Source organism: Tetrahymena thermophila (assembly GCF_000189635.1).
Source record: "Tetrahymena thermophila SB210 genomic scaffold scf_8254564, whole genome shotgun sequence".
Classification (NCBI taxonomy): domain Eukaryota; phylum Ciliophora; class Oligohymenophorea; order Hymenostomatida; family Tetrahymenidae; genus Tetrahymena; species Tetrahymena thermophila.
The window spans coordinates 377,314-402,393 of record NW_002476335.1 but is presented as its reverse complement, the minus strand read 5'-3'; the positions used below and the strand labels follow the sequence as shown (position 1 = coordinate 402,393).

Sequence of the window (25,080 nt, the reverse complement as noted above, 5' to 3'; positions counted from 1 at the left end):
TATTATCCTTATTTATTAGAATATAATTATAATTTATTGAAGTATTATCGTATAAATATCAATATATTTCATTAAATTAATTAAATAAATACTTTACAATACTTCTAAAATAACATATAAATTGAGGTAAAGCAAATCCTCTCCATATTTTCAAGAATTATTTTTGATAAAAAATTTTTTTTTTGATTAGTTCTAAGTATATGAAAATTCACAGTATATATCATATTTAGAAATAGTCAAGTTTTTAAATTATTAATTTTTAAGAGAGCATAAAAATATGAAAATTTGACATTTAAAAAAATATTAATTTATTAATTGATTTATAGAATTTGATTTGTTGTGATGGATAGATTAATAGAATTTAGTCTTTTTCACTTTGGCTATTGAAAATGAATTTAAAAAGAAATAGATCATAAGCTTGGATTAGTTTTGAAAAATTACCTATATAAATTGAAAAAATCCTACTTAGTAATCCTATAAGGTTAAGCGTTGTTTGGTTTTTTTACTTTAAAAAGCTTGATAGCTTCATATACTGCACAATGTGAGAAAAATATAATATCTTTTTCTTCTCTTAGAGTAATCCATATTAGAAAGATTAAAACCCTAAATTGTAATTCAATATTAGATTCCCTTTTTATAGATTCAGTTTATTAACTTTGAGAAGATTCATCTAGCTAATCATAAAGTTTCCACCACTTTTCTTTTTTGAGATACTAATAATCAATATCATTTCTATTTTATTTTAATTAACTAGTCATATATCCAACCACGCTTGCAGGTATATTGGCTCTCTCTCTTATCAAGGAAGAAGTTATTATTTTTGCTGACTTAAAAACATCGCTTTGTTTTATTTAATCAAATGTTTTAATTGTCCTTTGATAAGGAGATAATACTACTAAAGAGAAGCTTGAAGGCAAATTAATATTTTCTACTTCCTATTATTGTTAATCTTCAGGTTGCTGCTCTATTATATCATATTTTTTAGCTTTATTAAGTAGATTTTCCAATTGTATGCATTGAGTTATGCCTTTTTCGGTAATCCCTGGATTGTAGAGCTAAGGATCTGGTGGATACATAGAGAGCATAAATTTTATTGGGTTTTTTGAAACCCATACATTTATTGGAGATTCAGCATGACGAACGTAAATTACATTCTTTTGCTCGAACTATTCAAATAAATAATTGCTAAATTAAAGAGTAGTAATCTTGGTTATTTTTTAGTATTCTTTAGGGTTGTTAATAAAATATGAAAATTCATAGTGATTTTTGACAATATTTTCAAAATACTAAACTAAATCTTAGTTTTGATACTAAGGAATCATCTATGTATATTTATTTCTTTGAATCTTTCTACTAAATACTAAAATAATCTTAATCACAATTATTATTTTTGATTACTGTAATTCAAAGTTTAAATAGCCTTTTTTGACGAACTATAGATAAGACAAAAAAATGCATAAAAAAAATAATACTCATCATGATGCTAAATATTTAATCAGAACAGTATATCCACAATTATATTACTTAATATTACAAAAATTAAGAAAATGTATTACTATCTATGAAAGTTAGAATAAAATTCCATAAATTATATTTGAATCTAAATCTCAATTATTACATACTATTACTTCCTATTTCATTTATAAGTATTGTTCTAGAATATTAGAATTTTATTTTTATTTTTTAAATGGTTCAATAATATTTGAGCTAAAAATATTTACATTTTTTATATTAAATATTTGCTTTTAATTAAATTATATTACTAAAACTTAATATATTTTATTCAATATTGTTTAATAATTAAAAAAGTTTAGAGATATTCAATTAAATAATAATTTGAAATTATTAACATACATAATAGAGTTAAAATTTAACAAAATTTTATTGTGGAAAAATTTTTTAAAAATTTCTATTAATATTTAATTTCAATTAATTCAATGTAATGTTTTAAGTAATGTACATTACAAAATAATAATATCAGAAAGATAAAATGAATGTTATTACCTAGTAAAATTTGATTGAAAATATTGCTATTAATCTTCAAAATAGCAATATTTGAAATTAAATCAGAAATATTATTTCTTATAATTTCATCCTATTAAAAAAGTTAGAAACATTAAAAAAATATTTTTTTAACACTGAAAGTATCAAGTTCTTTAATAGATTAATGATATTTTGTAGATTAAATAGGAACCTTTATTTAATTATTAGGTTTTAATTAAATATTTTTTTTAATTTATGATAATAAATCCTAAAAATAAAGTATAATAAAATTTTCAAAATAGAAAATTGCAAATATTAAATTAGATTTAATAAACGAGTTGATCAAGAAATAAGAAATCAGATAATATTGAACTAATAAATAAAGGAGATATAATTTAATCCTATAATATAATTTTAAAAAATATTTATTAGCTTTTAAAATACTTACTTTAATTGAAAAAATAATAAGAAAATACATCCCTATTAATTAAAATAAATGAATAAAGATTTAATAATTATATAATAATTTTTACTTTTTTACTTTTAATGAGAATTATTTTAATATTTTTGATTAAGTGAAATATTTAATTTCAAATAAAGTAGGAATTATGATTTTTTAAAAGATAAAATCTATTATTTTATTTAAAATGTAAAAAAAAAAAAATTAAATTATAGATAATAAAGATGACAACAAACAATTAAATAAATATTTTATTCGCTTCTTAACCAAAAAGATATTTTGAATTTATTTTTAAAGATATATTGTAAAATGAAATATCATTCATATAGATATCAATAAAAAAGTGATAAATAAATGATAATTAACAAATCAAATGGAGGTCGTAAAGCAAAAGCAATAATCGAATATTAAATTAAATAAATTTTTAAGGGAAAATTTATTGATTTGCATTATAAAAATGAATAAAGGTTATAAAGGAAAAGGATAATCATGATATTGATAAAGATTTATAGAGCTAGTTGCCTTGCAAAAAATAAAAAGAAAAAGAAAATCAATTAAGAATTATTAGATAAGATAAAAAGGCTAAAAGAAAGAAGAAAAGATGAATAATACCTTTAAGTTTTTACATCAAGTAATTAGCAAACTTACCTTGAAGGCTTAAGTTCCTAACTACGGCTAATATTCTCACAGTTTAAAAAGACCTATTAACCCCAAGGTTGTTGTTTTCGGAAACTCAAGCAGAGCTTATGAATTGATTTCTTCGTAAACTTTTATGAATTCTTCTTATGAGAAAATCAATTATTTGATTATGTTTAACTTAGCAAATAGCATAAGAAGATGAAAATTGATTAATTTAAATAATATTTTTTATTACCAAAATAGATAATTCAGAAATTTCAATCATGTTAATGGTCTTGAACTTAAGGGCCAAGAAGATAACGTATGCATTTCATATTTAATTCTGCTTTTGGCTTAAAACGATTAAAAAATCAAGTATTTATGTAGAGGTGGATTTACTATTCAATAAATGTAACATACAAAGAATGATTTAAGAAAAATATAAAGATAGTAGGGGAAAATATAGATAGAAGATATGGTGTGATATAAAATATTTTTTTTTGTAAAACAAGAATAAAAGATATAGCGTAGCAAGATAGGAAAGTTATTTTTAATTAGTTTTAGCACCACTTTGATAATCAATATTTACTAAATATTGTATCCATCTACAATTTTTAAGAAATTGATTATTTAATCGTTTAAATTGCATTTAAATAGATAAACAATTAAAATAATTTATTGTTTTTTAAATATTCTAAAAGATTCAAGCTAACAAAGTTGCTCAATCTGTCTTAAGCATCAATGATGGTTTCTAGGACGGTTATTACATTACTGATTTCCCTTAAAACAGCAAGCAAGCTGAAAGGTAGAAACTAACTAACAATATTTTAAATAAAAATAAACAAGCTCTTCTTAACTTAAAGATATTTTTGATAGATAAAATTTAGAGATATTAACAAAGCTATCAATTTCTATTCATTGATAAACTAAAATAAAATTAAATTATTTTATTCTTATTTAATGAAAAAGCAAAAATTACTACAAAAATTTGAATTTTAAAATTTATATTTATTTATTCGTATTGTCTATAAAAATAGATTGGATCTTATTACTGACGGAGTTAACTTAGCTCTTTACATTAAGGATCCCTCAGATAAAGTAACTGTTACAAGATAACAAGAAGCTATTGATTATTACAGAAAAACTGTAATCTATTTTATATTTTTTAAAATACTTTGTTTTTAAAATTAATATTTTTAAAACATAGGGTGCTTTGGTTGAATTCGAAGTTGATCCTCGTGGTGATTTAGAAGAATAAGTTAAATAGCTTTCAAACTAAGTTCTTAATGGTTACAAACACTGATTAAAAAAATTATTTTATTATGAACTGGGCCAGAGTCAAATAAAACTTCCATACATACATAAATATTTTAATGGAGGAAGTCATTTTGTATGTATCCCATATTTGCCTGTTTGCAAAATTAGTTCAAACTTCTTAATTCAATTATAATTTAGGCATCCTTTGCATTTTAAATTATTTTAAAATATCAAAAAAAATTGCTTAAAAATTGCATTAAAATCTAAATTCAAATTAATTAAAAACTCAAAAAATATTTTGATTTTATATTAAATATTGCTAAAAATAAAAATAAAAAAATAATTTTAGTTAAAAAATTTGTTCTAATAAAATTTAGAATGAAAATAAAATTAAATCTACAAATAAATTATTTAATTTAAAAATGTAAAAACTAAATTATAAATTTAAGAAATCTCAATCTTTAATTTAATTATTGTGATATTCAAAATAACAAATATAAATTTATATGAACTAAACCAAAAAAAATATCAGTGTTTCTCAATTGTGGCTACGAAATTTTAAATAGATTTAAATTAACTTTAATTTGCAATTTTGTAAAAAAAAAAAAATATATTTATCAATTTATCAAAAAGAAATTAAATGGAAGAAATATTCGAACCTGAACCTGAAATAATACGTCCTGTTAAATATTTAGCTACATGCTCTTATATAGGCATGAATTATTCAGGATTTTAAACATAAATTTTAAATGGTAAGAGAATCCCATCTATTTAGGATGCTCTTTAAGATGCTTTAAAAAAAATTACTAAGCAAGATACTCCTATTCATACATCAAGTAGAACTGATTAAGGAGTCAATGCTCTAGCACATCCATTCGTATTTATTATAAACAGAAACTAAAATTAAAAAATATTAGAGCCAAGTATTATAAAAAAATCAATGAATATGCATTTGAAAGATGCCAAGCATTAAATAAGTATTGAAAATATTTACTATGTTCACCTTACTGATTTTGATGTTAAAGCTAATAGCTTAAAAAAAGAATATAATTACTTCATTGAAGCAAATTTAAAAGATAATTGGGCTAATACTTTTTAACAGCATAAGTAAGTTACTACTATGACTGAAAGAATAGACTAAGAAAAGCTAAATTAAGCTCTTCAATAGTATGTAGGTACTCATAATTTTCAAAATTTTACAATTAAGGCTGAGCATATTAGCCATTTTGGTTGCTATGTTAGAACTATTGATTCTATTACAATTGAAAATTATTCACATCCTTTCTACGAGGAAGCCTAATGCATAAAAATTATATTTAAAGCTAAATCATTCTTAGCTTATTAAATTAGATTTATGGTAGGTGAAGCTTTGTAATATGCTTTAGGAAAGTTAGATTTTGATTCTTTTTTAAAACTATTAGATCCACCAAAAGAGCTAACTCCCTAAGAGGTTCATGAAAATAATAGAATTAGAGCTTAACCTAGAGGTTTAATGCTAAAAAGAGTTGATTATCCTCCTGAAATGTTATCTAGTAATCTTAAAGATTTTTATCCTTAATATTGTTAATGATGATAAATAATTAATTATATGTTTGTTTTCAGACTTTAAATCAAAAAATATTATAATTTACTCAGATAAAATGTTTAGATCTACATATTTTTTATTTATTAAAAATGATTCAATTAAATAAATGTATGAAATGTTTTTTAAAATGAAATAAAAAGTTTTATTTTAAAAGACTAAAGGAAAATTAATTTAAAAATTCATACTTGCCAAGCCATACAATAACTTAAAAAATTCTTAAATTTTAATCAGTAAACAAAGTTGGATTTCTAAAATTGTCAATAAATTCTAGTCAAAAGTGAAAAATGAATAGAAAAAAATAGTATTTGAAGATAAATGCAAAATTAAAAAAATTCCAAAAATATGTCATCAAATATTATTATGCTAATAAACTTAGATGAAAGACTATTTACATGATAATTATTATTCTAATACAGCAATCTTAATTTCATATTAAAAGCATCATTTTCATCAGCATAGAATAAAATATATTAGATAATAAATAATAAATTTTAAGCCACTTTAGAGCTTAAATTTTCTTTCGTCAACTCAGTAATATTTAAATGGCCCTTTTTTTAAAGAATTAATATTTAAATTTTAATGGAATTGAATAAAAATAAAAAGAATTTCAGATAAATATATTCAAAAAACAAAAGAAATAATTATTTATATTTTTAGTATTTAATGAACCAGTAAAATTAAATAGCCACAACTAAATAAGTACCATCACAATCATTTAAAAAAATTTTTCTATATTTTAAATACTGGTTTTAGTTTAAAAGTTACTTTTTCCTTTTTAAAATCATTAAGGTTTTAGCCTAATTGTTTATGTATTAATATAAAAATAGAATAAGATTATTTAATTATACATACTATTGCAATTTGATACAAAATATATTATTACATATTAAAATTTAATTAAAAAATTAAAAAAACTTGTTTTGACAAATTTTTTTTTTGTTAAAATATAAAATATTATTAAATTATCATTTAGGTTAAAATCAATAAAAAAATAAATAAATCAATTCAACAATAAAAAATAAAGATTTTTGAAGAGAGGGAAATATAAAATGAAAGAGGTGTTTTTATTATTCCAAAAAAGATATTTTTTATTCGAAAGAAAATAGAAAGATGAAGATATAAAAAGGGAGGAAGTTACGTCAAATTTACCTAGATTTATAATTTTTAGATGGAGATATTATCTAAGATTGATTTAAACCCCCACTCTACTTCAACTTTTTGTATATTGTAGATATTATAAAAACTTGACAGATTTTGTTTAATTTTTGAAATAAAGATTAATTAACTCTAAATCATCAGAAAATTAAATAAAAGATACAGTAAAAGTATATATAAAATAAAAAATGGCTTCAAAGGAACATAAGATACTTCTTTTAGGCTCAGGGTTGATGGCTGAAGCTGTTGTCGACTATCTGCTAAAAAGATAGGAAGTAATATAATCTACATCTAACTTTAATATTTATTAATTTATTGTTATTTTCAAACATTATAAATCAAGAATCATATCATGATAGCTTCCAACATTGAAAAAGATGCTTAAACTCTTGCATAAAAAAAGTAAAGATGCTAAAGTGCATACGTTGATGTAACTAGCGAGGTAAATATTTATCTTAAATATAAATTTCTTTGAAAAAAAATACATCTATTAAAACATTTTTTAATTATTTAGGATAGCTTAACTCCATTGATATCTAACTGCGATTTAGTTATTAGCTACGTTCCTGCAATATTCCATCCTAACGTTGCTAAAGTTTGCATTGCTTAAAAAAAGAATTTAGTTACTGCTAGTTATATTTCTCCTGGAATGGCTGCCTTTGATGAGGAAGCCAAAAAGCTTGGCTTAACTTTCTTAAATGAGATAGGTTTAGATCCAGGTATTGACCATCTTGCAACAATGAAAACTGTAGACGAAGTTGCAGAAAAAGGAGGAAAGTAATATAAAAAAGCATTATTACTTAATTAAATAAAATCAAATTATGATTTTTGATTTTAACTTTTATGTATTATTCAATTAGAATTTTAGAATATGAATCATGGTGTGGTGGTCTTCCTTCTCCGGAATTTGTAGATAATCCTTTAGGGTAATATCAATGATTTAAGTTATAGATAAAAACATTTAATTGTTATTAAATTGTAGGTATAAGTTTAGTTGGTCTCCTATTGGAGCTATAGGTGCATTAAGAAATGATGCAAAGTTCCTTGAAAACAACGAAGTACTAATATATAAAAGAATATTTCATTTACTTAAAAATTATTGTATTATAATAGGTAAAGACTGTTTCTGGTAAAGATTTATTATACGTCGCTGAAGAAAAGGATATTAATGTAGCACTTAGATTAGAAGGATATCCTAACAGAGATAGCTTATAGTATTAACTTTTTTAATGAATATAAAAAATATTAATGATATAAAAAATTAGGTACAAATCTCTTTATAACTTAGTTGATTGTCATAAGGTTTTAAGAGGTACATTAAGATACTCAGGTTTCTCTACTATTATGAATGGATTCAAAGAAATTGGTCTCTTTGAAAACGATAAAGACTGCAAAGATGAAACTTGGGTTGAATTCCTTACTAGACTTTTAGGAGATAGTCATAAGGAAGCTTGCAATTTAATAAAACAAATTATAGATGAAAGTGGTTTCGATGGAATAGAAAAGTAATTAACCACCCAAATTATTAACAAGGCTTTAGCCAATAAGAATTATACAGCTCTTAGTGAAGAAAAAAAAACAAAAATTGCCAAACTCATGATAAAATCTTTAAAGCATTTTAACTTCTTCTGTAACACCATGAAAACTAGCCATGAGAAAAGTAGAATTGAGAATTTTGTAGCTTTACTTGAAAAAAAACTCACTCTTGCTCCCGGTGAGACAGATCTCGTTGTCATGTAGCACTCTTTTAAAATTTAATACAAGGATTCTCCTAAAATTGTAACAAGAAAGAGCACACTAATAATGATAGGTGAAAAGAATGGAAAGTCTGCTATGTCAGTAACTGTAGGTACTCCAAGTGCTATTGCAGCATAAGTAAAAATAAAATTATTTCACTTTCTTTTAATTAAATATACATATTTTGCTTTAAATTAATTGAAAAATAAATGATAAAATTAAATTATAAAATAGTTGATCCTTGATAAGGTAATAACCGACGTCGGAGTTCTAATGCCAAATAAGAAATCAATATATGAACCCATTTTACATGCACTTGAAGAGATAAATATTAGGTGTGTTGAAACTGAAGAGTGATGCAAATAAAAATAGAAGCCATAGATAATAGAAAAAAAATAAAATTATTTTTAGTATTTAAAATGATTTAATTCATTAATAATTAATAATGTTGTTTATTTTTTTATTAATTTTATTACTGTCATTTGATAAAAGATAAAAAGAACATCTTTATTTTAAAAAGTCATTTTGTTATTTTTTTATTAATACCCATCAAATTTTATAAAAAATTAAAGTAAAAATGTAAACTAAAAATCTTCATATGGAAAATTATTATTTGAAATAATTAATAATTTTAAATTTTGTATTAGTTTATCATAATTATTATAAGAGAAAAATAAAAATTCAATTTTAAAAAGTTATTACTTAATTTAATTTTACTATTTTTAAAATCTATTTTGCTTTTAATCAAGCTAAAATAAATTTAAAATAAATCTAAATATTAAATTAAAATAATTAGATCATAAAAATGATGTTTTTGTAAGATAATATGTTTAGAAAACAAAGGAAAAAAAAAATTTTAAATATAAATTAATTTTTTAAGTTAGTGTAAAAATGTTTTATTAAATGATAAATATTAAAAGCTTTATATATATATTTTATTTATGAATAGATAAACATATAAAGAATCTTTGGCTTCAGTAAAGAAGTGTAAAAAAGAAAATAGAAAGGTGTAAGGTAAAAAAAATATAAAATTTGATAAAATAAAAAAATTATTAATAATTTTTATTAAAAATTATATTTAATTTCAAGTATGCAAGGTTGATTGATTTTAATTAAAAATTTAGAAATATTCTACTTAAAAAAAATAAAAATTTTTTACTGAAGCTAGATATTTTTAAATAATAAAAATAAATTTTATTTAATTTTTAAATTTATTCATAAAAAAATAATTTTTAAAAATGCATTTAATTAGAATAAATTAATTTTTTAAAATATTATTTTTTATAGTAGCATATTTGCTCTGATGACCTTTTTTTTTAGCTTAATAATTTTTACAAATGGTGTACATACATTTTAATTATGAAAATAATAATAATTGAAAAAAGAGGTATTTTATTTATTTATTTTGGAGATTTACTCTTGATTGGGTATTTTGATGATAAATGTAAATTTTATTTCGTCTCAGGTGATAATAATTAGTAATAAAAATTTATTTTGGTTGGATAGTAACTTATAGTTATTAAGAAATCCAAAGTAGAAACTTGCTATTATTTTTATAAATCCTTAATTAATTAATTTATAAACAAACGATCATCAAAGTATTTATATTTATAGCAACAACTCAAATTGAATAATAAAAGCTATAAGAGACACCTTTTAAGTTATTCTTATTTTATAATACATGATAAGCGTACCTATGAAATAAGCTAGAAGGCACTCTGACCTCACAAAACATCAAAAAGAACCTCTAGCAGACCATTTCAAGGTAAAAAGCCTTTTTTAACTATATTTCTACATGTCAATTTATCTAACTTATTAATAATTAAATAAAACAAAAGGAATGTTCACTTATAATTTAAAAAATGCAAAACAATAAAAAAGAAATAAAAAATGAATTAGCTAAGGAGGATTATATAATCTTATTTAAAACCATAGCTAATACACATTTTTATCACTAACTTTCACAAAAATATGGGGATTCTTTTTCTAAAGCAAGTCTTAAATACCTAAAATTTGAAACATATTAAAAAGGAGAAGTCATAGTTAAATAAGGTAAAAAACTTTTTGACTCACAAATTTATTCTTTTTTATTTTTAGTATTCTAAGTTTATAAAATTAACTTATTTTATATAAAGGCGTTAACTGTTTAAATACTTATTTTGTATTAAATGGTGTAATTAGACTTTCCAAAATCAAATAGTAGGAGTGTAGTTTAGGCTATTAAATTACAAGTAATTAAACTTAGCAAACTAGATTCTAGGATATGCTTTCAATAGGATCAAGTTTCGGCTTTCTTCCAAGAGAAGAGTCAATATCCTAAAGTACATATGAAGTATTCTCTTAAAGTGTTGAATTAGCTGTTATAGATATTAATTCTCTTAGAGATATTAGAACAGAAGCTGAAAGCTAAAGCAATACAGAGAAGATAAAATTCTTTTCAGAATAAATGAAAGACTTATTTGAGGGAATTGACAAAAAAACAATATAGCTCTTTATGCAACTTATAAAAGAGATACAAGTAAATCGAGGAGAATTGATAAGTAAAAAAATAACTTAACTAAACTAGTTATGTGTTATCTCAAAAGGATAAATCATGGTATTTCATTAAAGCTCTTTTTAAATATTATTTTATTTTATGATCCTATATTAAATAATAAGTAAGTAAATAAATTTAAAAATATTTGAATTAAAATTATTTTTAGCTTGAGTTTTTTAAAAATATGAAAAAAACTATTTTAATTTTTAAAATAAATTTCTTAATTTTAAGAAAGATTTTATTTTAAATACTGAAATTTATCTTTAAATTAAATAAATATATTATAGAGTGATTATACTGTAGAAATATAGCATGAGAGAGTTAGAGATGATGGAATAGATATAAGCAATAAGAGAGAAATCAAAAAAAGACACTACTGTACTAATATTCTTGTGAGGGGTGATGTATTTATTGTAAATGGAAATGGAGAAAAAGAGAAAAATATATAAGGAACTCATTTAAAGGTAAAGGAAAAGCTTGTTTCTACTTCTTTTATCACTTAAATATACTATCTAGACGATTCTGAATATGAAGCTATATTAAAAAAACTAAGAAACGATATGAGATTCGAGATTTTAGTTGAAGATGATAATTTGAAGCTTTCTTAAAAAATTCTCAACGATTTTATAACTATGCATGAAAGGTTTCTCTAAAAGCAAAAAGACCTCAGGACATAAATTTATAATAGCTTTTCTAATGAGGAACATCATACACAAAATACAAATGAAACTAGTTAAGTAATAAACTAAAATACGGACATATAAAATTAATTTGATGATTAAAATGAATTTAAAGAAAACTTACTTAAGAATCCAAATAATAAAAGAAATAATCTCAATACGTCCTATTAACTTTCTAGGTACAGGAGAAATACAATTAATGTACCATCTGAAAATGTAAAAAGAGAGAGTAACGATATCACCTATGATGTTTACCACAAAGACGATTTGGGAAAATCAGCTATATAATTTTATTTTGAAAAGTAAGATTTAAGCTAGCATAAAAGAAATAGAAAAGTTTCAACTAATAACTTTAGTTTAAACTACAGTGCAATCACTGAAAATACTATTAATACTCATCCTAATTTAAATAATTCTTTTATTGATTCTTTTCTCTAAACTTAATATTCTTAATCAGCTAGAAAGAGAGTCATTAAAACTCCAAATGCAGTAAACTAGTAGTGTGAGTAGAATTATAATGTTAAAGAAAATTAAGGTTCTAAGAATCCAAGTAGATGTGAATACATTCAATCCGAGCCTAATGAAATATTTTGTTTTAAAAGGCAATCTTTTCCTTTAAGCTGTAAAAATTCAAATATTTAATAATAGTAGGGATTTAACTAGTTAATATTGAATCAGTTATTGTAGCCAGGAAAACAAGTTTAAAGCCCCTTTTAAGTATAGTAATAAATGTCCTCAAAAAGAAACAGAGCTGTTTCATAATTTATATAAAACGTTTCTAATGAATATGGATATTTTTGCCCATAAATAAAAGATTAACATGAGGAAATTTAAGTAAACAATTAAATAATAAAAAGGAGAAACACAAATAACTCAATATCCTCATAGAAGAAAGCTAAGAATTAAACTTTAGAATTGCTAACTGAAAATTCCAACAAGAAAAAATGTTATAATTTATATGAGTAATTTGATGATGAATTAGAAAATTTACTCAAATGTAAAAATTAGATTTTAAAGAAATGTAAAAAGGACTAAAAAGAATTTGATCGTAGCTCTAAATAAATTTTGAAAACTTATGAAAGTACTGACATTGAATATTTAAGTCTTAAAAAAAAACAAATTTTAGATTAGGCAAATAAATAAATCATCAAAAAAAGAATAGAGGAAAAAGAAAATAAGAACAACACTAAAAAGACATCTAAGAACTCAGAAATTCATAAATTTTCGCTTTTTGGTGATCTGAATGATGCTGCAATAAGGGCAAGAGTTTCACGCATATTCAAAAATCGCTAAAATCCTTTGTGTAGTAGCTATGTTTGAACCATTTATATATTATATTTGTTTGTTATCAAAAATTAATTGAAAGTGAAAAAAGAAAATACAAAATTCAATATAATTTAATTCAAAGCTAACTTACATATAAAAAAATATTTCATTAAATCAAATAAATTTAAAATCATTATAAATCTTAAAAAGATTGATTAAAAAAATTTCTGACAAATTAAAGTTTTTTGAAATATATTTTATAATATTTTAATGTAAATTTTACATTGTTTTATTTTAAAACTAAATTTTATACACATAAAAATTATTTTTAAATTACAACTTTGTAAAATTAATAGAAATAAAAATGTAGCAAACTAAAAATTTTTAATTTTAGTTGTCTTAATCAGGTTTAATATTGATTTAGAGTTTAAATTTAGTAAAAATAATATTTACTGTTACAAAAAATTTGTACTTACAATTACCTTAACAATATTTAATTTTGTTTAAGAGTTTAAATATAATAAAAATAAAATAATATTTTGATAATAATAGTTTGTAATTTTGAATAAATAATTTATTTATTTAATCAATTTAATGAAAAGTTTTAATACTAATTTTAATTGAATCTATTTACATTAATTATTTTAGGAGTTATAAATTTATAAAGTAGTATATCTTAAATTTAATTAATTAATTATTTATTTATTTACTTATTTATTCATTCATAAAAGTATAATCAAAATTAAATTTACTTATGTTATATTCATTTTTTATTTTGAGCAGTTTTTAATTATGATATTGGGATTAAGGTGTATTGTTGTTGCTGCTACTACTATTTAATTTGTTAGAATTAAAATATTTTGTTCTATTATTTAACTTCTTATTATTAAGGCTCTATGTAGAGGTTATTAATGGAATCTAACTTTGCTCCTATTGGAGCTATCAAGTTAAAGCTATTATTGTTTGAATCATCTTCAGAAGCTTAGGTATTGTTGATTGTATTAGTTTTAGGATTATCTTTTTTTAGTTAATTATTATTTGTATTTAAACTCTGCTTTTTTTCAAAGATACTAAAATGATCGTTTGAGAAAATTTTATCTCTTATTTACGATTATCCAGTTGAATGTGTACTCAACTACTTATTTAGAGCTTTTTCTGCTAAAACTTACTGCTTTTAAGCTAGACTATAAAATTAATGATTTTCATTATGCTTCATGAATTTTTAGTTTTATTAGGAAACTAAAGGTTTAGTCGCGTGGATATCAGGATTAGATAAAATGATATCTGTCACACCGTTTAAATTAGTTTAGGAACTATCGTTTTTTTTATTTTAAGCGTGTTCTAGTTGTTACTATTTTTGAAGATTAGAATTGTTATTAATTTACTATAAATTAGTTTAGTACTTATTAAGGAAGTTGTTATTAAATTAAGTCTAATATTAAAATCCTTAATTCAAACCAGACTTTTCATGCTGTTGAGAAATATTTGACTTTTAACTATTTAATGTATCTTATTAATCACTGCCAAATATTATTGAAGTATTCTAAGAATTTTTACCAGATATTATATTGATTAATTAATTCTTACCACTTGCTTCGGTGTTTTGTTATTTAATTTGGTTTTTACTGCCATTAAGTTCTTATAAAGAAGATAATTAAGATACTGAGTTAGAATTTAATTACTTACTAACTTTATATTATTTACTACTTATTAGATTAGAAGGAAATGTGAAAAGAGCTTTAGAATCATCTTGATAAGTCTTTGGCTATGGTTAAATGTTGCTGATCTAATTTTTTCTTTGTTTGTTATTGTTTAAATCTGATTATTTCTAGTAAAGACTCTCTCTTATTTAAAAAAATGATTGGCATGCTTCAAATGCATTTATTATGCTTGTATCTTCTGATTTGATTTCCTTTTCAAGATAATTAATTGCTTCATTGAAATCATAGTTTCCTAGCTAATAAATAATATTTTCTTTTAAGATACTATTTTCTCTTTCATACAGTTTAATATCTTCTTAAAGATCTTTTTGATTTTAGCCATTATCATTCTATTTTTCTTCTCTTTTTTTGTTTTGAACTAATTCTATTACGTCATTTTAATCCTCTTCTGTTTATAAAAATCAAATTTAATGAATGAAAACTTTAAAATTATTTTGGCAAGAGCAAGAAATTATGGTTAAAGAAATTAAATATTAAAAGTTTTAGTACAGAAATTGCTCTGAGTCTAAGTGATAGTATCATGAATCGTTTCTTCATATTGGCGCATCCAGTATGTGATATTATTGTTTATATTAATTACTGAGCCAAAGAAATTTTACTCAGTTGGAGTTGGATAATCTTTTTACACTAGCAAAAGGGAATGGCTTTCACATTTGAGATTCTCAGCTATTTCCAGAAGCATTTTCATAATCATCAAGTTGCTATTACTCCTATCAATAGCACCCAGACTTAAAATAGAATTTTCTCCTAAGATAGACTAAAGCATTTCTTTTTCATTATTTAAGTGTAGGATCATATTCTGATACTCAACTTACAACTTCATCATTATGACAAAGTATCTAAATTTCTCATAAAGTGTATTAAACTCGCTCAAGATACCTTTTTTATAGTTTTACAGAGAAACACTATAATACTCATGCATATTTTTTGTTTTTTCAAGCAAATAGTTAAAAAAACTTATATGCTAGGGTGTTATAATTTAAGGGGGAGCATCTAATCCATCTTCCTTTATTAGTCCTTTTTGAGGATTTTATTTTTAAAATACAAGATCATCTTTTGTTTAGTTTTTGAAATGCTGTTTCTAAACTTGGCTGTTTGAGTATGCAGCTTTCTATTAATTTTCAGATATTTTTGATAAAAAGTTTCCTTCAATGTTGCTTTTGCTTCTTGAATGGTTAGCTATATTTATTAATAATTTATGAAAAATAGATAAATATTTTAAAATAAATTTTCTTGAATAAAAATAAAAAACCTTTTGATGCTTAGATTTTTTAAATATTGGTTCTGTTAACTGTCTAAATATAATTTAATTGCTAAATATTGTTTGGAGCATAAGGCAGAGATTAGTTCATTATTTTCTTTTTCGTACTTATTAATTCTAGCATACTTTTAGACTCATCTATATCAGCATTAAAAAATTCCTCTTCCTTGTTTAGTTCTTCATCACATTCTTCATTTAAATAATTTAATTTTTGATTGAATAAAGAATTTATTTCTTATTGATGGAAATCTATTTAATAATTCTAGTTCAATTATTTTTAATTAGTAGCATAAGAGAGAGAGCTTTACTGTATTTAGTTTTGTTAGAAATAGTTAGGATTACTTGGGAGATGATCGTTTAGTTATTTATTAATGGAGTCATCTTCATGATCAACACAAGCATCATCATATTCACCTTCAAACTCATCAGCTCTTAAGCATTCGTTTTGCTCTTCTCCGCTTTTAAACTTCTACTTACTTAAAAGTGGAGAATTTCTTATTAATTAACCTTTCTAAATTCTGTTCAAATCACTCTACTAGCTATCCTTAAATTTCTATTCGAAGTTTTATATGTAGTTATAATTTTTACTATTTTCTTTTACGTTGAGTCCTTACAAATTTTAAAAATTAGCTGCTCTATTTGTGAGTTAGCTTTCGCTAACATCATATTCGTTTTCTTCATTATCTTCCATTTTTTTGTTCTTTTTTATGCTCAATTAATCAGTCCTTGGGTCCCTTTTTTCATCGTCATCTCTATCTGAAATCTCTACATCACAATCATCAAAATTAATATTATTAGACAATTAATTTTTTGATTATTATTTTGAATTTTATGATAAAGAATTAGGTCTGATAAAATCACTATTAGATTGTGAATTTTTTTGGTCGTTACCTGGCATAACTTGATTATTTTAATTAACAAGTTAGCCTAAATTATTTTAAATTATATTAGCCACTTATAAAGCTTAATTAGAAAAGTTATTTTTATTTATATTTTGCTATTGGCCCTATTACTAAGCGTTAAAGCTACTCAAACTCATATTAGAATGATTAGTTCCAGCTTTTTACTACGAATTTAAAATAGGCTAGTTAGTATTGTTATTTGATTAAATTGGCTGATTTTCTTAAAACAATTATCTTTTAGAAGACTGTAAATTGTAAGATTACTAAGTGTTAGTTCTATTTAATATATTATTTTTGATAGGAGTTTCTTAAGTGTAAAGTGTAGGTGAGGTAATTTATATTTGTCTGTGTAAAGAATAAAATTAGTAAAAAATTTCGCTTTCTTTCATTTTCAACAGTTTATAAAGATAATTATCCTTCATGCACAAATGGAGAGGAGTTTTATTGTTTAAATTCCTTGAAAAGATATCTGCTCCGCTCTCGAGGAGTTCTTTAACTATGTCATAGCAGCTGTGCATGCAAGCGATATGCAAAGGTGATTACTTATCCTTTCCTCCTTTCAAATTTATGTGAAAAGGCATATATTATAAACAACCTGAAACATTTTATGAATCTTTCAGTTAAATTATTGTATTTAATGTCTTTTATTAGTTCATTAGACTTCCGTCTTTGACGCCAGGAAGATTTGCAAATTCTGGAAGTCTTTTATTTTAGTAATTATTTTCTGTCAAATACTTGTTGTAAGTTTAAATATATTCGAAGGCATCTGATTACCCTCTTCGTGCAACTAAATGAATAGGAGCCCAACCATCTTTGTTTTTAATGTTTGGGTCAGCTCTAAATTAAAGTAAGAGGTCACATATCTTTGAAGAGTAAGATTTATCTCTATGAAAAATAGTCATTATGTAATGAAGAGGAGTGTTTCCTTCATTGTCTGCTCCATTCGGATTTGCTCCTCTCTTCAGTAAATCTTAAACTAAGTAATATTAATATTTTATAGTTGCTAAATTCAAACAAGTTCCATATTAAGAACCTCCTAAGTTTACGTTGGCTCCATTTGAAATAAGTGTTTTTGCGCTAAAGAATTTTTCATGGAGGATACTTAGAGAAAGAGGAGTGTGGTTGTCATTATCAATAGCATTAATTAAGTTGTACTCTTTTTCCAAAATGGAAATTAAACATCCAATTTCTTCTCTTTCAGCTGCCTTATGAGATAGGCACTTATTGCTGTCTTTTGGATCTCTAAAATTTATGTCAAAAGGGATATTTTAATTACTGAGATAAGCAACAACCTCTATAAAGTTAACATCTGCACAGTCTTGTTTTTAAGATGAATATCTATACTTTTAAATTATATACTAAATGGAATTATCTTATTTAGAATACATTTTCAAAAAATGCATTAGCTTTTAGATAATTTTTGCACCATGTAATCCACTCTATCTCAACTAAAGAGGAGGGTTTGTATATTGAAACCAGTCAAGGCTAAGCTCTAAAAGCGAATTTTCAAAATTAGAAATCATGCAAGGAATAAACCTAAAGTCATTGTTGTGAATGTGAAGTGATTATAATCTTTTTAAGGAGGGTAAAACAGATAATTCTTCTATTCTATTTAAAGAGACATCTAAATATTTTAAGGTTTCACTCCATTGAGTAATTAATTGTGGTATTTCAAATAACAAATTATTGCTTATAGAGAAATATTCTAATTTTACTTTGAGAAATAAGTCAGGATTTAGAACTTTAATTAAGTTAGTATCTAATTTTAGTACTCTTAGATTAGGGAAATCTAATATTTCTGCAGGAATATCTCTAAATTTGTTGAAAGATAGATCAACTATTTGAAGAGTGGATGTATTAAAAGAAAATATATTTTTAGAAATCGATGATGCACCTTTTTTTACATAATTAAAAGAAAACGTGATATCTTGCAGCTTTTTTTATGAAAAACCTGTCTGATTGGAACAATAATTTTGATTGCTTGCCTAATTAGGAATATTATTTGAATTCATATTATTTTGATTATTATTCGCATTATTTATATAATTTCGATTAACATTCATATTCACCATCATTGTGTTTTTCATTTGATTATTTTTATGATTAGACATAATTGCATTTATATTTCCTGAGCTTTAACTGTTTAAATTAGTTGTACCATTTAAACTGATATTACTTAAACTATTTTATCCCTATCCTAAATGTTATCCATGAGGTAAATTATGTTTAGTACCTAAGTTATTCTATATTTGCGTTGTCTTTATATCACTTTATACACTTTATATTCTTCTATGATTTCCTTCATTAGTTTTATTAGCCTAATTTGTTAAACTTCTTTAAGCAGTATTTGAAATTATTCCAGTGATGTTATCAAAGTTTTCTTCTGATTTCTTCTTTTAACCAACTCCAATATTATGAGTATAGATATTCCTTTTTTCATAATTTTACATTACATTTTCTCTTTCATCAATCGACTAGTCAGGCCATTCATGCATATCAGCACAAAATGAATCTCTATGCAAAAAATTTGAAGTGTTTAATATATTTTAATCACTTTCATATGCATATTTATTCAATTCTTATTATTTAAAGTTTCCTTTTGGAGTGAGAATATTCTCTATAGAATTAGCCATTCTCTCTAATTCATCAATTCCATTCCTGTTTTTATCAGAATTAAAAAAATTTCTCTCTGCATGCCAATAATTATTACTCTACTAAACCAATTTTTTTATATTAATACTGTTAAAATTTCCATTAACTCCAAAACTTCCTATTTATGAAACCTAAGATTATGATGAAGCTTGATAAGAGGTTTACTATAATTAAGAATGCTCAGGTTTTTTAACTTCTTGACTATTTTTCATTCTAGATACTCTTTAATTATAATACTAATATATAGGATTCTTATCAATAGACTGAAAAACTATTCAAAAAAATATATCCAGTTCTAATTTACTATGAATGTTTAAACCAATCTTTTTAATAATCTTATGAACTAGTTCTATTAACTATTATCTAACTCAAACCAAATGAAATTTAAAAAAAATTAATTATATGAAAAAAATCAATAGATTTGAAATTTTTGGTAAAAAACTATTTCAAAAACTAGCACTTGAAGTAAATGTAGCTATTAAATTATAAAATTGATAGTTTTAAAGAAGGCACAGAATTTCTGGTTAAAATAGTAAATAAAAAATACTATTTCAAAAATTATAGTTTATGATAAAAAAAAGGTACTTTTTAATTTTCAGTTAAATCTTTATTTAATTTTGAAATTTACTTAAAATTAAGCAAATTTGCTTAAAATAAATTGAACTACAAATATTAGACAATTTTAATTTACAATAACCCTTCATTTAAATTAATTATATTATGATAAATTTAAACAAAACTTATTTTAGAAAAAAATTTAATATTTCAATATTTTTTAATTAAACATTTTATAAATTAATTTTTTAAAAATTAATTTAAATTTTAATTATTAATTTTTGTTTTTTAATAAATTTGAGTTAATAATGCATTTATATTGCAGAATATAAAAAATTAAATATTCTTTATTCAAATAAATATAATTCTTATTTTAATAAGAATTTTTTGGCTATCTACCTTCTTTCCTCATTTAAATTTTATAAGGAAATACAACCAAAAAAAACTGAATAAAAGAATTAAATAAGAATATACTTATTAAACTTTGATATCACCAAAAAAAGTAATAAATAAGAATTAAGGTATATAATATTTTATAATAGAATAATAATAATGAAGAATTCATTTATTATTCATTCAACTAATTATGAAAATCAAATCTTTTTAAAATAAAAAATATTTATAATGAACAAATAACATCTATTGATTAATAAATAAATAAATTTAAAGATATTTAAGGATCTTAGAAATTTTAGAAAACCATCAGAAATAAATTTTTATTAAGATACAGAATAAATAAATATATTATACAAAATATCTAAAAGATCTAAAAGAGATGAGTAGAAGATATTACAAATTTTAAAATATTTTAAAGATTTTGCATTTAATTTATCAATATTTAAACTTTATCTTAATTGTTTTTGCTTGTTTAGACCACATTTTTAATAAAACAAATAAATTTTTTAGCTTAGCAAAATTTATTTTCTATTTTAAAAAACAAAACTAAACTAAAGTAAAAATTTAAGAATGCTACATCTAAAATTTAATTTTAAAATACTTAAATATACATTTTATAATATTTTGCATGTTCAAAATATCATTTTATTTACAATATTTCTAGAAAATTTAGAACTTGAATATTTTAATAAAAATTCATTTAATTTTTAGATCATTTTTTTATTCTAGCAAGAGATATTTTTGAAAAAAAGAAGATGCAAAGATATTTCTCTTTTAACTTTGTTTAAATTTGTTTCTTTGAAAAGAATTAATATAAATTAACAAACTCAAATAATAAAATGTATTATATTTTTCCTCATCTATACAATAAATATTTTAAAAGATATCTATCTTTCTATTAATTTTTGAGGTACTAATAAAATTTTACAAGTAGATGCGAAAGGAGTTTTAATTTTTCGAATTTAAATAGCAAAACTATAAAAAATAAAAAAATAAATAAGTGGCTCTAAGACTGAAAGCAGTTTACTTAAAAAAAAATACATCAATTCTAATAGGTTTGAGTCTCCATTAAACAAATAGAATTATTTTTATTTTGTAAATAAAAATATCTGAAGAATAAATAAATAGTTAGATTTATATTTCTCAAAGATATTATGAAGCTTATTAAATAAATAAATTTAATTTTTGAAAAAATGTGGCTTGGAAACAAGTTGAAAGTTAAAAGCGGACAAAGAAATATCTTAATGCCTAAAAGTCTGAAAATGATTAAATTATGTTTTTGATTAAAAGATTTTTGAAGAAAATACAACGAGGGAAAATTTAGAAAATGTTTGTTTGTATTTTTGAATAAAAATATAGTGGGGAAATCTCTAAAGTGATTTATTTATTTATTTGTTTGTTAGTTAGTTAGTTAGATATTTCAATTTAATTAGCAAAATAAGGGTCAGCATATAAACATACTCATGAAAAGCATATATCAAATAAAAGAACTTAAAAAATAAGTTTGACTGATAAATAGATTAATTGAATGATAGAAAGAAAGAAATGGATTGAAAACTAATTAATTTGTTTTTTATTTATTGATTGAATTTTTATAGTATTACATATGCATAATTAATATCTATTTATCTATAAAATTTTCAATGTTAATTTATTTTTATTAATTTTCTTCAGCAGCTGATTGAAGATAGAGGATTTAGAAAGAAAAAATATCTGAATAAAGGTCATAATCAATAAATTTTAAATTAAATAAGAAATATTAAAAGAAATAGGTTGAGCTCAAATCAATGATTTCTGCTGAAATATCACTCATAATCATTGGTAACTGCTGTTTAGTTGGTCTCCTCTACGCCATCTACAACGCTATCGCAGTTGCCTCTATTAAGGTTGAAAAGAAGTTCACTTCTTCCGACATTAATAACCAATTCGAAGATAACATCTAACCCCACAACATTTACTTATTGAAGAAGGTTGCCAAGCATATTGAAGATGGTGCTAACACTTTCCTCTTCTAAGAATACAAGTATATCTTCGTTTTCTCATTCTTGATGGCTATCGTTATTTTCTTGGCCGTTGAAGAAAAGATTGGAAACTTCTGGACCACTGGTGCCTTCTTGTTGGGTTGTTTCACCTCCATGTTAGCTGGTTTCATTGGTATGAGAGTTGCTGTCTTCTCTAACTACAGAACCGCTTTTGAAGCTGCCAAGCAAATGTACAAGGGTTTCTCCGTTGCTTACAGAGCTGGTTCAGTTATGGGTTTCTCCTTGACCTCTTTGGGTTTATTGACCATTACCGTCTTAATCGCTCTCTACACCAACATGTACGTTGGCAGCGATTACTCTGACTACACCAAGATGTATGAATGCATTGCTGGTTATGGTTTGGGTGGTTCAACTATCGCTCTCTTCGGTAGAGTCGGTGGTGGTATTTTCACTAAGGCTGCTGATGTCGGTGCTGATTTGGTCGGTAAGGTTGAAAAGAACTTACCTGAAGACTCTCCCAATAACCCCGCTACTATTGCTGATAATGTCGGTGACAACGTTGGTGATATTGCTGGTATGGGTTCTGACTTGTTCGGTTCTTTCGCTGAAGCTACTTGTGCTGCTTTGGTTGTTGGATCTAGCTCTCCTACTTTCTACTACCAACCTTAAGCTTTATACTATCCCTTGCTCATCACTGCCTTCGGTATTATTGTTTCTATCATTACTACCTTATTCGCTCACCACAAGGGTAACAACGACCTCGCTGCTGTCCAAAAGACTCTTTCCATCCAATTACTCGTTTCCACCCTCCTTGCCACTCCTGCTCTCTGGTTCGCTGGTTACATTTCTCTTCCCGACAGAATCTACTTCTTCGGTATTGAAGAAAGAGCTCCCATCCACGCTTTCTACTGCAGTTTGGCTGGTCTCTGGTCTGGTATGATCATTGGTTACATCACCGAATACTACACTTCTTACGAATACTCCCCTGTTAAGTAAGTTGCTAGATCTTGCTCTACTGGTGCTGCCACCAATATCATCTAAGGTTTGGCTCTCGGTCACCTCTCTACCATTATCCCCATTATTTTCCTTGCTATCACCGCCTTCATTTGCCACACTCTTCTTGGTATGTTTGGTATTGCTCTTGGTGCTCTCGGTATGCTTTCCACCATGGCCGTTGGTCTTGCTATCGATGCTTACGGTCCTGTTTCCGACAATGCTGGTGGTATCGTCGAAATGTGCGAAATGGGTCATGATATCAGACAAAGAACTGACTAACTCGATGCTGCTGGTAACACCACTGCTGCCATTGGTAAGGGTTTCGCTATCGGATCTGCTGCCTTGGTCTCCCTCTCTTTATATGGTGCCTTCATCACTAGATCTTCTGATCCTAACAACAAGCACGGTATTAACCCCGAAACTGGTGTCAATGTTAACAATCCCCTCATTTTCTCTGGTCTCTTGATTGGTGCTATGTTACCCTACGCTTTCTCTGCCCTTACTATGAAGTCTGTCGCTAAGGCTGCCTAAGAAATGGTCACTGAAGTCAGAAAGTAAATTAGTGACAATCCTGGTATCCTCACTGGTGCTACTCCTCCTAACTATGAAAACTGTATCAAGATTGCTACTGCCTCTTCTATTTCTGAAATGTTCCTTCCCGCTACCATCGTTATCGGTAAATATTTTTTGGTATTTTAATCAAGCAAAAATAAAATTTATTAATTTAAAATAAAAAGGTACTCCCTTCGTTGTTGGTCTCTTCTTCGGTCCTACCGCTGTTGCTGGTGTTTTACCCGGTATTTTGGTTTCTGGTGTTTCTATGGCTATTTCCAGTGCTAATGCTGGTGGTGCTTGGGATAATGCCAAGAAGTTCATTGAAAGTGGTAAATACAAAAATGAAGATGGTTAAACTGTTGGTAAGGGTTCTGATGAACACAAGGCTGCCGTTATTGGTGATACCGTCGGTGATCCCCTCAAGGATACCTCTGGTCCCGCCCTTAACATTCTTATCAAGCTTTCTGCCATTTTCTCTTTGGTTTTCGCTAACTTCTTCGACAGTACTGCTTTATTATAATGCACTTTCTCTCCTAGATCTACTGGTTGCCAAGCTGCTTGAAAACAAAAAGTACTAGAATTTATACTTTGATTTAAAATAAAAATCAAAAAGTATATCACTAATATAACATAATTTTTGCTAGTGATTAGAATAATATTCTTACTTCTAATTTCTAAGCAACTAAAAAAAAATATTCTTCTCAAGAAATATGTACGTACCATTTATATGTTATATATAATTTCTAAAACATTTAATCTGATTCAATATAACAACAACAACAA

General features: G+C 24.2%; 7 protein-coding genes across 7 annotated transcripts; 6 read left to right on the top strand and 1 right to left on the bottom strand. All coding sequences in view use genetic code 6, as the record gives it.

The window, feature by feature from the left end:
- Positions 1 to 859: 859 nt before the first annotated feature.
- On the top strand, positions 860 to 1,270 carry TTHERM_000218868 (transmembrane protein, putative; the record flags this gene model as incomplete). The annotated part of the gene is made up of 1 exon (XM_012798733.1): positions 860 to 1,270. The coding sequence occupies one exon, from the start codon at positions 860 to 862 to the stop codon at positions 1,268 to 1,270; it is 411 nt and encodes a 136-aa protein (XP_012654187.1).
- Positions 1,271 to 3,044: 1,774 nt separating this feature from the next.
- TTHERM_00218840 (hypothetical protein) lies at positions 3,045 to 4,364 on the top strand (the record flags this gene model as incomplete). Its single annotated transcript, XM_001020556.3, has 5 exons — positions 3,045 to 3,205; positions 3,326 to 3,383; positions 3,763 to 3,866; positions 4,099 to 4,207; positions 4,269 to 4,364. 5 exons carry the CDS (start codon positions 3,045 to 3,047, stop codon positions 4,362 to 4,364), a joined length of 528 nt encoding a protein of 175 aa, XP_001020556.3.
- Positions 4,365 to 4,958: 594 nt separating this feature from the next.
- Positions 4,959 to 5,888, top strand: TTHERM_00218830 (tRNA pseudouridine synthase A; the record flags this gene model as incomplete). The annotated part of the gene is made up of 1 exon (XM_001020555.1): positions 4,959 to 5,888. One exon carries the CDS (start codon positions 4,959 to 4,961, stop codon positions 5,886 to 5,888), a length of 930 nt encoding a protein of 309 aa, XP_001020555.1.
- Positions 5,889 to 7,246: 1,358 nt separating this feature from the next.
- Positions 7,247 to 9,152, top strand: TTHERM_000218829 (saccharopine dehydrogenase; the record flags this gene model as incomplete). Its single annotated transcript, XM_012798732.1, has 8 exons — positions 7,247 to 7,333; positions 7,402 to 7,500; positions 7,573 to 7,835; positions 7,919 to 7,984; positions 8,041 to 8,116; positions 8,172 to 8,272; positions 8,324 to 8,933; positions 9,030 to 9,152. 8 exons carry the CDS (start codon positions 7,247 to 7,249, stop codon positions 9,150 to 9,152), a joined length of 1,425 nt encoding a protein of 474 aa, XP_012654186.1.
- A 1,324-nt stretch (positions 9,153 to 10,476) lies between these two features.
- Positions 10,477 to 13,331, top strand: TTHERM_00218820 (saccharopine dehydrogenase family protein; the record flags this gene model as incomplete). The annotated part of the gene is made up of 4 exons (XM_001020554.2): positions 10,477 to 10,560; positions 10,634 to 10,847; positions 10,931 to 11,391; positions 11,619 to 13,331. The coding sequence occupies 4 exons, from the start codon at positions 10,477 to 10,479 to the stop codon at positions 13,329 to 13,331; spliced, it is 2,472 nt and encodes an 823-aa protein (XP_001020554.2).
- A 709-nt stretch (positions 13,332 to 14,040) lies between these two features.
- Positions 14,041 to 20,025, bottom strand: TTHERM_00218810 (ankyrin repeat protein; the record flags this gene model as incomplete). Its single annotated transcript, XM_001020553.2, has 3 exons — positions 14,041 to 15,386; positions 15,488 to 16,177; positions 16,251 to 20,025. The coding sequence occupies 3 exons, from the start codon at positions 20,023 to 20,025 to the stop codon at positions 14,041 to 14,043; spliced, it is 5,811 nt and encodes a 1,936-aa protein (XP_001020553.2).
- A 2,526-nt stretch (positions 20,026 to 22,551) lies between these two features.
- On the top strand, positions 22,552 to 24,859 carry TTHERM_00218790 (vacuolar H+-translocating inorganic pyrophosphatase; the record flags this gene model as incomplete). Its single annotated transcript, XM_001020551.3, has 2 exons — positions 22,552 to 24,418; positions 24,480 to 24,859. The coding sequence occupies 2 exons, from the start codon at positions 22,552 to 22,554 to the stop codon at positions 24,857 to 24,859; spliced, it is 2,247 nt and encodes a 748-aa protein (XP_001020551.1).
- Positions 24,860 to 25,080: the final 221 nt, after the last annotated feature.